Below are 12,969 nucleotides of genomic sequence, written 5' to 3'. Positions count from 1 at the left end.
TCTATCTCATTCTCTACCTCAAATAAATAAATAAAATCTTTAAAAAAAAAAAAAAAAAAAAAAAAAAAATGCTGGTTACAGTAATTCTTTTTTTTATTCTTATTTAGTAAGCCTATATTGAACATTACATTTTATATTAACTTCTAAAAATCTTTAATCGCGTGACGTCAACAAGAGGGGGCGGTACAGAAGTTGCGAAGCCGTGTGAATTCATGACTTGTGGATCACGCTGGGCTTTTAGCTCATAAAAAGAAAAGTCCTGAAACTTTGCTCTGAAAACAAAACAAAACTGCTGAATAATATGTATATTTCCTGTCTGTGGGTCACTATGCTGCTGATCCTCGGTGTAAGCATGGCTTTCATTCTACACGTGGATAGGTAGACGCTTGAGGACGCGGAGCGTCTTGTGGCCGCCCCGCACCAGGCCCTGTAGTCTTGGTGGCCACTGGCTGAGGGGCCGCAGGGGCTCCGGGACCTCTGGTCTCTGCACAACTGGACAGTGTAAGCTGATTGCTGGCCCATTCGAGTTATTTTCTCTGCTTTTAATTAGTAGAATCGGGGCACATCTACTTCAGTCATCTTTTTGAAAGAAAAACTTGAGAAAACAAGTTTAGAACAAAGCTTATAAGAAACAAGTTCTACAGGCCACTGTGAGTCTCCTGAGAGAACAGGTAGAATTCTCCAGTGCCTGGCAGGGCGGGGCCCCTGTTAGTGCCACTCTCGTTTTTGTGAAGCTTTGCAAGATTCAAATACAAGAAGGAGTTAAAATGTTCTGTGCTCAATAAAGAGAACGTTTTATTATAATTTTGCCAGAGAACCTGGGCATTTTAAATACAGGGGCCACCTATGTAGTAAACCTCTTGAACAAACCATGACAGCCTAAAAGCTAGTCTTTTACCCATATGCGATGGGCCATAGGTCTTCATAGCATCCTGTTGCGATCACGTGCATCAGTATGCTGGAAGTAAATGCCACGGCATGGCTCAGATCAGGAGGCGGGGGTGTGCCCTCCCCTGCCAGCCATACGGTCTGCGAGAGGGCAGACACGGGGTGGCCACGCCATAGGCCGTCAAGACGAAGCTGGCCTGCTCAGGAGAGGTCAGGCATTGCTGGGTGGGAGGGGCTGGCGTCCACCCTCGAGCCAGGTGGACTCTCCGGCTGGAGCAGTGGGCATGTGGTGGGGGGAGGCTCATCATGAGGAGGGAGTTCTCAGCAGCCTCCAGTGCCCGTGTGGGCAGGGGCCGGGAGGAACCCGGAGGCACTCGGCCTCTCAGCCAGTGCAGGTAAAGAAAGACTGAGGAGCAGGTGGGAGCCGCCTGGGGGGGAGGTTGCAGGTGAGGGAGGGAGGCCAGGCTTCCTGCACTGTCTCCAGAGCCTGGGTCCCAGCAGGGTCCCCTCTCTTCGGGACTGTACTCCTCAGATGGACATAGACCGCCTCTCCCCCTGATTGCTTACAGACTGCCTGTTTCCGAGAAGAGCGCGACGTGCTGGTGAACGGGGACTGCCAGTGGATCACTACGCTGCACTACGCCTTCCAGGACGAGAATTACCTGGTACGTGTGGGTCTCCGGGAGCTGAGGCTCGGTTAGATGGCGTGTGGCCGAAGTTTGTTGATTCCTTTGTGCTGTTACGAAAAAATGAGTAAGACTGTTTGGAATTGACATTGTTGAAACGTATATATGACCAGAGAAAACTTAGGGGTTTGTTTTAATGTAGTAATCAGGTGGAATTTTTAAAAAATAGACTAATGAGATTGTATACTTTTTCTAATTACTAGATGACCTGATTATTTTGTTCACTGGGTTTATTCCATTTAAGCTGGGGGCGTTTGTCAAACATTTTTCATCTTAAACCTTTTCCATCTTTAGTTACGTGTGAGACGAGGGAGCGCTGCAGGGCGATAGGGGCTCAGCCCTTCACGCCGAGTGGCTGTTGTCCCGCTGCTTGGTGACAGGCCCAGGACACTGAGCTGGTTTGCAGTCCTCCCAGGTGGACGAGCTGGGCTCTCTGAGGCCTTCTGACACGGGGTTTTGGGGGGACTCTTGGCATCCGTTTCTCTTGACTTGAGCTGGGCTTCCTTTCAGTCTTGACCAGTCTGCCGTGTGACCAGCACACGCCTGGACGAGAACGTAGACACCTGGAAACGCAGACACAATCGCTCAGAGTGAGGGTGCCTGGGTGGCTCAGTCGGTTAAGCGGCTGCCTTCAGCTCAGGTCATGATCCCAGGATCCTGAGATCGAGTCCCGCATCGGGCTCCCTGCTCAGCAGGGGAGCCTGCTTCTCTCTCTCCCTCTGCCGCTCCCCCTGCTTGTGTGCTCTTTCTCTCTCTGTCAAATAAATAAAAATCTTAAAAAAAAAAAAACACAATAGCTCAGAGTGAAGGGAAACCAAACCTTGGGTCTCAGGCACTTTGAATTCCGAGAGTGACTCTAGGTTCGCCTAAACCTGAAGTCCTTTTATGTGGAGCTCCGGGTGTCGGGCGAGCACACCCGGAGAAGCTGGTCTCTGCCTCGCTCCTGCGGCCTGCGCGGCTCCGCAGTGCCCTCAAGGGTCAGCACAGCCTCAGGGCGGGGACCTCTGTCTCTCTGAGTGCACCCTCACCTTCCTACAGCAAGCCGAGTGACGTGGGGTCTCTCTTACTCATCATAGAGCAGTCGCTTTCAGACATCAAAAGAAATCCCTTCGATTGAAATGCCCAGAATTAGGTAAAAGGGTCTATTATACCCTTTATTTAGAATTTAAAATAGGGGCGCCTGGGTGGCTCAGTTGGTTAAGCGTCCAACTCTTGGTTTCGGCTCAGGTCATGATCTCAGGGTTGTGGGATCGAGCCCCATGTCAGGCTCTGCGCTCAGTGTGGAGTCTGCTTGGGATTCTTTCCCTCTCCCTCTGTTCCCCCATCCCCCCCCCACCGCCCCCTTTGCTCACTCACGTGTGTGTGCTCTCTCTCTAAAATTAAAAAAAAATAAAAGAATTTTAAATAAATATGCTTGTTTCTACAGAGGGGACCGTTGTGTTTACTGAGCAGTGGCGCGTGGGTCACCTCAGTCCTGTCTTCCCAGGGACCCCATGGCTTAGGTGCTCGTGGTTGTCACCACTTTTTAAATGGAGTGTCTGGAGCAGGAAGGGATGAAGTCATCTGCCCAAGGTCATCGCACAGATGCAGGGGCTGAGCAAGGACCGCAGCCCCGGCCTGTGGCAGGAAGTGGTGCTCAGTGCCCTTCCCCACAGACCGCAGAGTCCTGACGCCCTGGGGCCCTCTCCGCATAAACCCCCTGCTCACGGGGGACCGGCTCCAGCCTGTTTCCCACGTGAATGAAGCTTCTGAGCAGTCTAGGCAATGTGGGTCTGTACGAAGGAGAGCAGCGTGTCTTCCCTGAAGTCGGCACAGCATGTTGCAGTCTGAAATGTGAGGCGTCCCCAGGCTTATTCTGACCGCAGACGGTCAGTTAGGAATTCCAGCCCAGAAGCCATCTTCTTGAGTGTTTAGAGTTGCACAAATAGAGGTACAGTGACAATTAGGGAGAAGGAGAGCAGGGACTCTGGGCCTTCTTGGGTCCTCAGGCTGGGGTTGGCAGCCCAGGGTCTGGCTGTCTCTGCTGCCCCCGAGTGGTGAGTTTGGGCAGGTTTCCTTCTCTCTGGGACAGTGGCAGTCTTTGTGGGGCGGGTGCGGCCTGAGTGCCGCGGGGGGGGGGGGGGGGGGGGGGGGCGGGGGGGCGGCCGTGTTAGGTGGATTCCTTGGGCTGCCCTGCCAAGCCAGTTCGTGTTATAATTTCTGTTGTAGGTATCTAAACTTGCCGTGTCATAAAAATTAAACCTGTTTCACCAGTAACTAAAAGGGCGTTGCCTTACTTAGAATCCTGTGTTACATGATAATTGGTCTAGTTCTTATTCCAAAAATCAGTTTCTGCGTGTCTGCCTTATAAGCCCTTACAGTTTACTTTCCTTTCAAATTCGTTTTCCAGGAGCCTGTCAATCATATTTAGCCCTGCTATACTACGTTTTTATTTTTCTTTTCAGATTTCCAGGTAGACATGGAAACCGTTGAGATTCAGCTAGACGTGGTGCTTGACTTATTCCTACTGCTTTCTTAGGGGCTGCAGAACTTGGCTATTCATTCACCTACCCCCTCGCCCCGCATGCGTCCGTCTCCGTCGGCAGGTGCTCTGGTCTTTGCCTCCAGATAGCCACGATGCCTGATCCATCCTCTCTGCCCTCCCCGGTGCCTGTCACTGTCACCTCCTGCCTGGCCTCCCAGCCCCTCTCCTGTCCTGCTCTTGGCCCTCATCCTCTAGTCTCTTCTTCTTGGGCAGGCAGAGCAAGCTTGTAAAGTACATCAGATCGCAGCTGCCTAGCCCAGGACCTCCCAGCAGCTTCCCTGGCTCTTTGAGTGGGGCCTGCGGTCCCTGCTGTGGTCTGTGGGGCCTGGCCTCACCCCCACCCCCTGCTCGCGCTCCAGCCATAGTCACTGTTCTCCATTCCCCCCAACAGGCCACATCCTTTGCACACGTCCCTTTGTCTGGAACATGACCTCTGGCCCGTGCCAAGGCCGGCTTCTGCCTGTTGTGTAGGCCCCAGACATCTGCCTGATGGTCCATGCAGCCTGGTCGTGCTGTGTGGTTTTGTTTTCTTCTGTGCTTAGTGCTCTCTGAAAGTCTTGTGACCGTCTCCTTACTTACTTATGGTCTCTGGCCCTCTGCTCGATGTCAGCTCTGTGGAGGAGCACCCCTTGCCTTGGAGGGGTGCCAAGGGCTCCTAGCTGAGAAGGAGCAAATGAGTGAGTGAACGAGGGAAAGCACTAGCTCGGTGGGTGCCATCGAGGGTCTTCCGTGAAACAGGAGTTGTTGTGGGCACGGGTGAGGGGACCTGATTACACAGGACTCCCGCCCTTGGACAGGCAGGCTGCAGTGCCCCGGTGCCCTGAGATCAGGCAGGGAGGTGGGGTCAGCCGACGTGAGTCTTGAGAGTGGCTTGTGAGGCAGGATGGGAGGGTTGTCAGCGCAAGTGCTTTTGAGAGCAGGGGCCTAGAGTGAAGGCTCTCCCTCCTCAGAGGGGCCCAGCAGCATGGTGGCTACTCTCCTCTTCCATGAGGCACCGAGGGCCATGTTTGCCATTGTGGGCCTGGGTCCAGTTGCTTGTGTTCAGATCCTAGCTCTGTCACTCGCTGGCTGGGGGACTTCGGGCGCGTCATCGAGCCTCACTTCCTCACCTGTAGAACAGGACCGTGCTGGCGTCTTTGGGAAGGGCTGCTGTGGGCCTCCGCAGAGCGGGTGAATCAGAGCCTGAAAGCACAGAACGTAGTAGCTGCTCCCTGAGTGGGAACTCTTACTGTTGTTAGGTTCTCAGTAAATAAAGTGATTGTTTGCCTGGCTTAGGAAACAAGGTGGTGGTATTTCTCCTCTGTTGGTTAGTTAACTGCTCAGACCAGAGCATCCATCTCTTCAAAGGAAACTGACTTCAAGGGGGGTGAGTGCTCTGAGGCGGGGCCTGCCCCCTTGTCCAGCAGTCCCTGAGACGTGGTGACCCCAGCAGCTGCCACCCTGACCTGTGAGATGCCCCGTCAGACGTCAGAGCATTCAGGGTGCTGCGCCCAGAGACTCTTCTCAGACAGAAGGCCGCCCTGCCCCTCCCGCCCTGGGACGAGCCGGCTCCGAGGGGAGGGCCTGCCCAGTCCCGTTAGCTGAACACCCGGCACCTGGACGTTTTTCTCTCATGGCTTTAATTTCTACATAAGCAGTAAATGTTCTGATTTTTCGTGGGGGTGTACTCATAAGTACCTACTTTTCAGCTTGTTCATGGGATCACCTTTCTAATGAGAACTGCTAGTTTCATGTGATTTTAGATAACTCGCCTTCCTCCTCTGGTCCAGTGTCCTCTTCCTGTGATGTAAGGGCCTGGAGAATTATTTATTTGTTTGTTTGTTTATTATTTATGCATGCATGCACAAGCGGGGGGGGGCAGAGGGAGACCCCACTGAGCAGGGAGCCCGATGCGGGACTCGATCCCAGGACCCTGGGATCATGACCTGAGCCGAAAGCAGATGCTTAACGACTGAGCCACCCAGGCGCCCCCTGGGAAATTATTTTAAACGCAGTAGAACTTGACAGATGACAAATCCTGTTTCCGGCTTTTGTGCCTTCTCCGGCATCAGACCCTTCAGTCACTTTCTCCATGGGTTAGATGTACTATCTCTTGAAGTTGGTTCTCTGCCAGATGCCTAACTTTGGAAGTACAGCAGTGTTAGGATACATCAAAGCAGGGTATCCTGGATGACGTGGGAGTTTGGCCTTTAGTTGTCAGGCTTGGTGCTGACTAAATGTTCTCTCCTGTCTCTTCCCAATTTGTAGTACTTAGTCATGGATTACTACGTGGGTGGTGACTTACTGACCTTGCTCAGTAAATTTGAAGACAAGCTTCCAGAAGATATGGCAAGATTCTACATTGGTGAAATGGTGTTGGCCATCGATTCCATCCATCAGCTTCACTATGTGCACAGGTAATCACCTCTTACGTTTTACAGAAACTCCATCTAATGTGTTAAAATACCCTTTCAGAGTTCTCTGTGTCACAGACCCCAGGTTCCAGGCCCTCCAGAGAGGTCGTGCAGTTAGCAGTCCTCACTCTGAGCTGCCCCAGCGCCTGGCACCAGGGGATCCCAGCATTACTGTGACGATCATGATGCTCGAGTGCCGGTCACTGAAGCCACCTTTGATATTTACCTGACATTGGCTCACCCTCTCCCCTGCTGATCCCACCTCCCCAGGATGCTTGCCCCCTAGCTCGTGGGTTCCCTGTGTCTGTGTCTGCTTTCTCAGCAATGCCTTCTCTGTTCCACGGGCCCCAACGAAACACAGAGGAAGATGAGGCTGAGGAGAGGGGCGCATACCACAGCAGCCTGAGCGAGAGTGTGACTGGCGCTTGAGGAGGGGTCGGTGTGGCTGGCTGCCTCCCGCTGTCCCGGGCCCTCTGCTGGGCCCACGCTCTCCTGTGCGAGAGCCGCCTCTGTCTCTTTCTGCCGTTTAAGACAGCACATCAGTCCTGGGGGGGTTGTTTCATTTTGATCAAAGTCAGATAGTTGTATATGAGTCTCCTGCCCTGCCCAGATTCCACTGGCCACAGGTAGTTTGTCACCTTTCTTAACTGTTTCTTCTGCTGTTTACCTCCTGTTTCTAAGTAACGCGCTTCTCTTGCTGTGCTCTTTTTCGCAGAGGAGGGACAGTTAGGTCACATCTATTAAAATGGAGATTTACTTTTTACAGAGTGTCTCTCTCTCCCAGCCCTCTCCCCCACACACTCTCCGTCCTCCCCTCCCACATCATCCCAGTCCGTAAATGATAACTTGTGGTTGAATCTGTGTCTGGTGTTCATAACACGGCGCCTGTGTAAGTATTACAGATGAGCCCTGCAGTTACAGCATCACCCTCGTCGTAGAACTCGTCTCCTCCAGGGCTAGTAGAGGCCCTGTGTTTTCATGAGTGTACTTTTCCGTGGGAGCCATCGCTAATTATCCCCAGACTTTGTGACCAAATCATAAAGCTATGCACACACAGACATAGCAGGAAGCCTTGGCCTGATTTTGCTCGGAGCTTCCTCTGCCTTCCCATTCCCTTCTGTCCAGGGTGTTCTCTGAGCCTACTGCTCTGCCCTCATTCTGAGAGTTTTGCCCCTGGACAGGGTCCCTGCCCATCTCCTTGGGATTGGATCCCTTGTTTTCTGAGTCATGCATCTTCCTCTTGGTTCAGTCTTTCGATTTGGTAGCACATACTCTCTGTAATTTCTGGAAAAGGAGGCTCCTGAGATCATTTTTTTTGAGATCAGCATCTTAATTCCATCCACATGTGTGACTGATGGATGATCCAGTATGGAAGTTTAGGTTGGAAATCACCTTCCTCTTAGGACTGTGAAGGCGTCACTGTCCCGTGTTGGGAGGCTCGGGGCCCATTGTTCTCCTAACATGGCCATGAGTGTTACTTCACTGCTCAGCAGGGAAACTGAGGCGCAGGGCCCTGGGACAGCTTGCCTTCAGCCACATGTCCTGCCCAGGGCACCGTGCCACAGGTTCCGTGTGTCATAGAGTAAGCAGAGGGAGCTGCACCCACATGTCACTTCTTTTAGGGTGATGAGGTTTGGGACAGTGCATTTTCTCTTTTTTCATGGATTCCTTAATGTCGTTGCGGCTGCTTTTATAACAGTTCACTGTAGTTGTTTTCAACCTTCAATTTTATGTTCTTCCTTTCTGACAGAGTGTGCCTGATTCATACCAGACATAAATGTCTTTGCATTCGTCACCAATCTCCAGGGAAATTAATCTGACCACCTTATTAACAGTTTATTCTTTCCCTGTTTTCCCTAATTAGAAAGCTTTCTCCTTATTTTCTTAATTGGCTATGTAGAAGCTTCACTCTGTTGTTTGACATCCAGGCATAGGAGGAGAATTAAATATGTAATTAGCACCCCCATCAACTCAGGATTCAGACTTAGAGCTTGAACGACCCAGTCTAAAAACAGAAAGCTTTGCATTTTTGGTAGAAAGTTCACAAAGTCAGGTTTTGCAGGAAGTCAGTCCTACCTCAGCCTCCCGTGGTGGACACAGTGTGAGTGGGGTGGAACTACATTTGGTAGGGCCAGCAAGAAGTGTGTTTTGTCAGCACGAGTGGTGATAGCACTGCTGGATTTAACACGCACGATCCGACCCTGTGCCACAGCCCTGCGCCCTGCTTCTGTGGCAGCCCGTGGGCCGTGGTGACTTCAGGCAGTGCCCGCCGCCCCGCAGCTGGGCTTCTGCAGCTCAGGACGCAGTGGGCGGCAGGGAGTGGGGAGCGCAACACCCGTGCTTCTGAGAGGTCGGCCCCAGATCTCAGCAAAGGTAGAAACGAAGAGTCACAGATTCACAAAGACTCGCTGTTGGAGGATATCACATCCCTGGAGAGAACAGAGAGTACGGCTTAGGAATGAAAGAAGAATGGTGCAGTTTTATGAGAAGGAATATTCAGAGAACAAAAACGGTCTTGAAAAAGGAACAGCGAGAACAAGGAGCTGTGTGGAAGAGACACAGGATAGCGCAGAGGAAACCTGACCGAGATGGAGATCCGGGGGAGTGGGTGGTCAGGACGGCTCTGCAGAGCCTCCCCAGGAATGGCTCTTACTTTATCCTGAAGAGGCCCTCCTATTGTCCCAAGAGCCACTTACTTATTCACCTGTGTCTCTGCCCCAGTGGACTGAGAGAACATCCTCATCACGTCTGCACTCCTTGTGCAGTTGGTCTGGTTTTGGACATTCCATCCTGTCCTGTCGTCCCTCTGTCTCTCCGCACCAGAGCCCTGCTGCTTTAATCATGGAGGCTGAGTCCATGGAGGCCTAGTTGCCCCCTCAGCCCCCTTGCTTTCTCCTCACGGTTCTTCTGGCTGCCCTCACACAGTAACCGATCCCTGTGACCTTCAGTATCGACTTGTCTGGTTCCAAAAATAGTTGGAAAATGTTCGATGTGATGGGCCCATCAGTCTGTCAATGCAGGCCCTTTCTATTACTTCTGGGAAGTTCTCTCGAATTGTATTTTCAAGTATTAGTTATGTTTTATTGTTTCCGTTTCTTCGGGGACTCCCGTTATTTGTGTGCTGGGTCTTCTTAGCCTGTCTTCCACTTCCCTCCAACTGCTCTCTCTGACCCTTCTCACTGCTTTGTCTCCCTTTTATTCTTCTAGATCTTTCCCTCCCTTTCTTCAGTGCCTTTCATCAGATCTTTATTTGAATTTGTTCTCCTTTGAGCACCTTATAATTTAGTCACCATTTCTGATAAGATTTTGTCTTTTTCTTTTATTTCTTCCTGAGTTAAATCGACTCTCTTCATTTCTTCCTGTTTTTATCTGGTTCTGTCCTTAGTGTTTATTTTCCCGATTCGTTGAGGGTTTGTTTTCTCTCTCCTATTCCTGTTTGTTTATTCCAGTTTGGAGTGCTGTGCTAGTTTTTTTTTGCTTTGTGGGTCTTCCTGTGGGTAAGAATTGTCATCTTCTGCTCACTTTGTTTGTGGGACTCGCCCCCGATGTTGGGAGTAGCGGGTGCGCGTTTGTCTTCCCGGAGGCGTGGCATTCTGTCGCCTCCGTGCCTGCCTGTACTCCTCTGGGTGAGCATCTGCCTTCTTTTGCTCCTAACGTTTGTGTTCCCTTTCATGCTGGCCGGTCATTTGAGCTTGTTTTGCCAGGAAGGAGGGTTTGTGCTTTAGAGGTCGTCCCCCTACCCGGGGGCCTACGTTTGCAAGGACACACAGCAGCAGGTATGGCCGTGGGCTTACTTTCCTGCCAGGCGCTTACTGCTGACAACTGGTCTTCAGCCCCCGGGTCTGTCCGTCAGCTCCGGCGTGGGGTACGCGGTGCGCTGCTGGCCGCTGGGCTCCTGCCCCAGAGCCTCACCCATCTCCTGCTCTCATCCAGTCTCTGCTCAGCCACCCTCGGCTTCCTTTTCGACTTCCTCACGTTTCTCCAGAGCACGTACCACGCGTGTCATACTCTGGTGCTGAGACCACGTGTGTGTCTCCGCGATCCCGTGTTCATGTTCTGCCACCTCAGCTGGTGGGAAGCTTCGTGAAGGCGGGGGCCGCGGGATCTGGTTCCCGTAGTAGACCTAGGGTCGAGCACAGCCCCTGGCACATGTGGTGGGAACAAGACCTTGTCAGCCACGTGGTGGGAACAAGAATGGCCTGTCACCCAACTGAGTGGGGATCAGCTCGCGCGCAGGAGTGAGCGGTAGTGGTGAAGACCGCCACTGCATACCCAAGTAAAGCGTCACGGGAGACGTTTTTCCAAGATTGTCACAGCTGGTACGCTGCTAGTTAAGGTTAAGAGCTTTGACCTACTCAATGTGTAGCATGGAAATGGTTAATTCGTTTATTTATTTTACTAACAGAGACATTAAACCTGACAATGTCCTTTTGGACGTGAATGGTCACATCCGCCTGGCTGACTTTGGATCATGCTTGAAGATGAATGACGATGGAACTGTAGGTATTTTGTTGGAGATTTTCCATTTGATTTAGGGTTTTGCTTGTAATTAAGGGGCTTAAAATTTTAATTTGAGATCCAGTTAAGAAACCAAGTTTATGAATGTAAATTAAAAAGATAAATCTATTTAGGAGACAGTTGAAATGTTCTACTTAAGTTTGAAACCTCTTTTTAGCTTTCTGTGTTTACAAAAGTCATGCATGTGCTTCTCAGTTGGGGTGGGGGTTGTCAGGTTTCCTCATGTGGCCAGGCAGCTAAAGTCACATCAGCGCTGCAGTGGATGACAGGCAGCCCTTGGGTCCTTTCTTGAAACACCCTGTGCAGGCCAGTCGGGCGCACAAACCTTCGCTGTAACTACCCCTCCTCGTTTCTGTCTGCGGGCAGCTGACTTCCTGTCAGTGAGCGGTTTTCTCTCTGTGGGTGTTGTAGATCTGGAAGCGGGGGTCCTGGATGCTAGACTTTTCTCTTTCCAACAAGCTCTGCATATTGATGAGTTGATATATTGGTGCTGTCCTCAAATCCAGTCTTCTGACGACGAGAACAGTGGCCTCAGATTGAGCTCGAGTGTTGGTTAGCTTTCTTACCCGCACGTGTGGACGCTCGTCCCGTGTCACGACCTCATGCTCCGGTCTTCCCGCTGTCCGCCTCGGAGCTTCTGCAGCGGGCAGCCGCACGGCAGAGCAGTGACTCTGGTCACATGACGGAGGCAGACCCCCCCCTGCTGCTGATTCAGTCTGACCCGGGGTACTGCTTGCACCCCACGGCCCCCTCCTCAGACACGACCCAAGGGAGAGTCAGGCCTTCTGTGATTGTTTCTCCCTCAGTCTTACGGACTCTTCTCCATGTGCTCCGAGACCAGTCTGATTGCTCAGCTGACTCACTGCCTCTTGCTTTCGCTGTGATGATTGCTGCCCTCTCTGGCCACAGATCTCCGTAGAGATGTCACAGGCCTGTTCTGCTAACATCAGTAGCCGAGGGACTGTTCTTTCCCCTTTAGGGGCCTTAGCCTCCTGCTTCCCCATCTGGGGAATTCCTAAGCACCCAGCTAGCTAGTGCCTGGACCTACTTCCAGATGTTCCCGTTTGGGAGACTGAAGGGTAGGCTTTGGGTAAGCAGCCTTAGCATCCCTGGGAGCATGCTGGAAATTTAGCATCTTGGCCCCACCTTAGAATTTGTTCTCCAAGAGCCCAGGTGGCCTGTGTGCACACAGGGGTGGTGAAGGGTCAGCCTGAACACACATGGTCCCTGGACCACACTTGGGGCAGTGACGGAGCGTGTGGGCCATGCCACCCCTTGAGGGACTGCAGTGTCATCTGGGGGCTGAGGTGGGCTTTTGGGCACAGAGAGACCAGGTGTGCAAGATAGTCTTGTGCATTCTGGAAGCTGCCCAGTGTGTCGTGCCGCAGTTTTATTTCATGATGATTTCGTTATTTGTTGTCCCTATTTTAGAGAAGGTAGTTAGGAATTTGGCCTGAGAGTTTCCCTCCCAAAACCACCTCTCCCCTAAGGTCCAGTCCTCTGTGGCCGTGGGCACTCCTGACTACATCTCGCCCGAGATCCTGCAGGCGATGGAGGACGGCATGGGCAAGTACGGCCCCGAGTGTGACTGGTGGTCTCTGGGCGTCTGCATGTACGAGATGCTGTACGGAGAAACACCCTTCTACGCAGAGTCACTCGTGGAGACCTATGGAAAGATCATGAACCATGAAGTAAGACGTTGCATTTCCATGTCCTGGTTCGAGTCCCGAGGTACAGGCCTGGAGGCAGGAGGGCCGCTCGGAAGCTGTTAGCATCTTTGGGGAAGAGGTGTTAGGGCTGGAGCAGGCTGCTGGCCGCCAGACAGGAGCAGAGAGATTGCGGCAGTAGGGTCCACACCGGCAGCCGACACAGGAGGTGTGGGCGTGAGGGGAGGAGAGCTTCCGGGTCACGGCCCAGGAGAAGCGTGTTGAGCGTGCGTGGCCTCAGGATGGCCGGGGGT

The 12,969-nt window shown here is 52.2% G+C and overlaps 1 protein-coding gene across 4 annotated transcripts in view; it reads left to right on the top strand.

The window, feature by feature from the left end:
• Positions 1–12,969, top strand: part of CDC42BPB (CDC42 binding protein kinase beta) — a 98,352-nt gene that overhangs the window by 44,441 nt on the left and 40,942 nt on the right. For all 4 annotated transcript variants that reach the window (XR_004919601.2, XM_036099508.2, XM_036099509.2 and 1 more), the window contains exons 4-7: positions 1,458–1,553; positions 6,346–6,494; positions 10,897–10,990; positions 12,500–12,700. Coding sequence is in view for 3 of the 4 variants with exons in the window: in XM_036099508.2 (XP_035955401.1) it covers positions 1,458–1,553; positions 6,346–6,494; positions 10,897–10,990; positions 12,500–12,700 (540 nt within the window). In the remaining variant the exon portion in view is untranslated. The remainder of the gene's footprint in view (positions 1–1,457; positions 1,554–6,345; positions 6,495–10,896; positions 10,991–12,499; positions 12,701–12,969) is intronic.

The sequence above is a fragment of the Halichoerus grypus genome, chromosome 8 (assembly GCF_964656455.1).
Source record: "Halichoerus grypus chromosome 8, mHalGry1.hap1.1, whole genome shotgun sequence".
Lineage (NCBI taxonomy): Eukaryota > Metazoa > Chordata > Mammalia > Carnivora > Phocidae > Halichoerus > Halichoerus grypus.
This window is presented reverse-complemented; position numbering and strand designations above follow the sequence as displayed.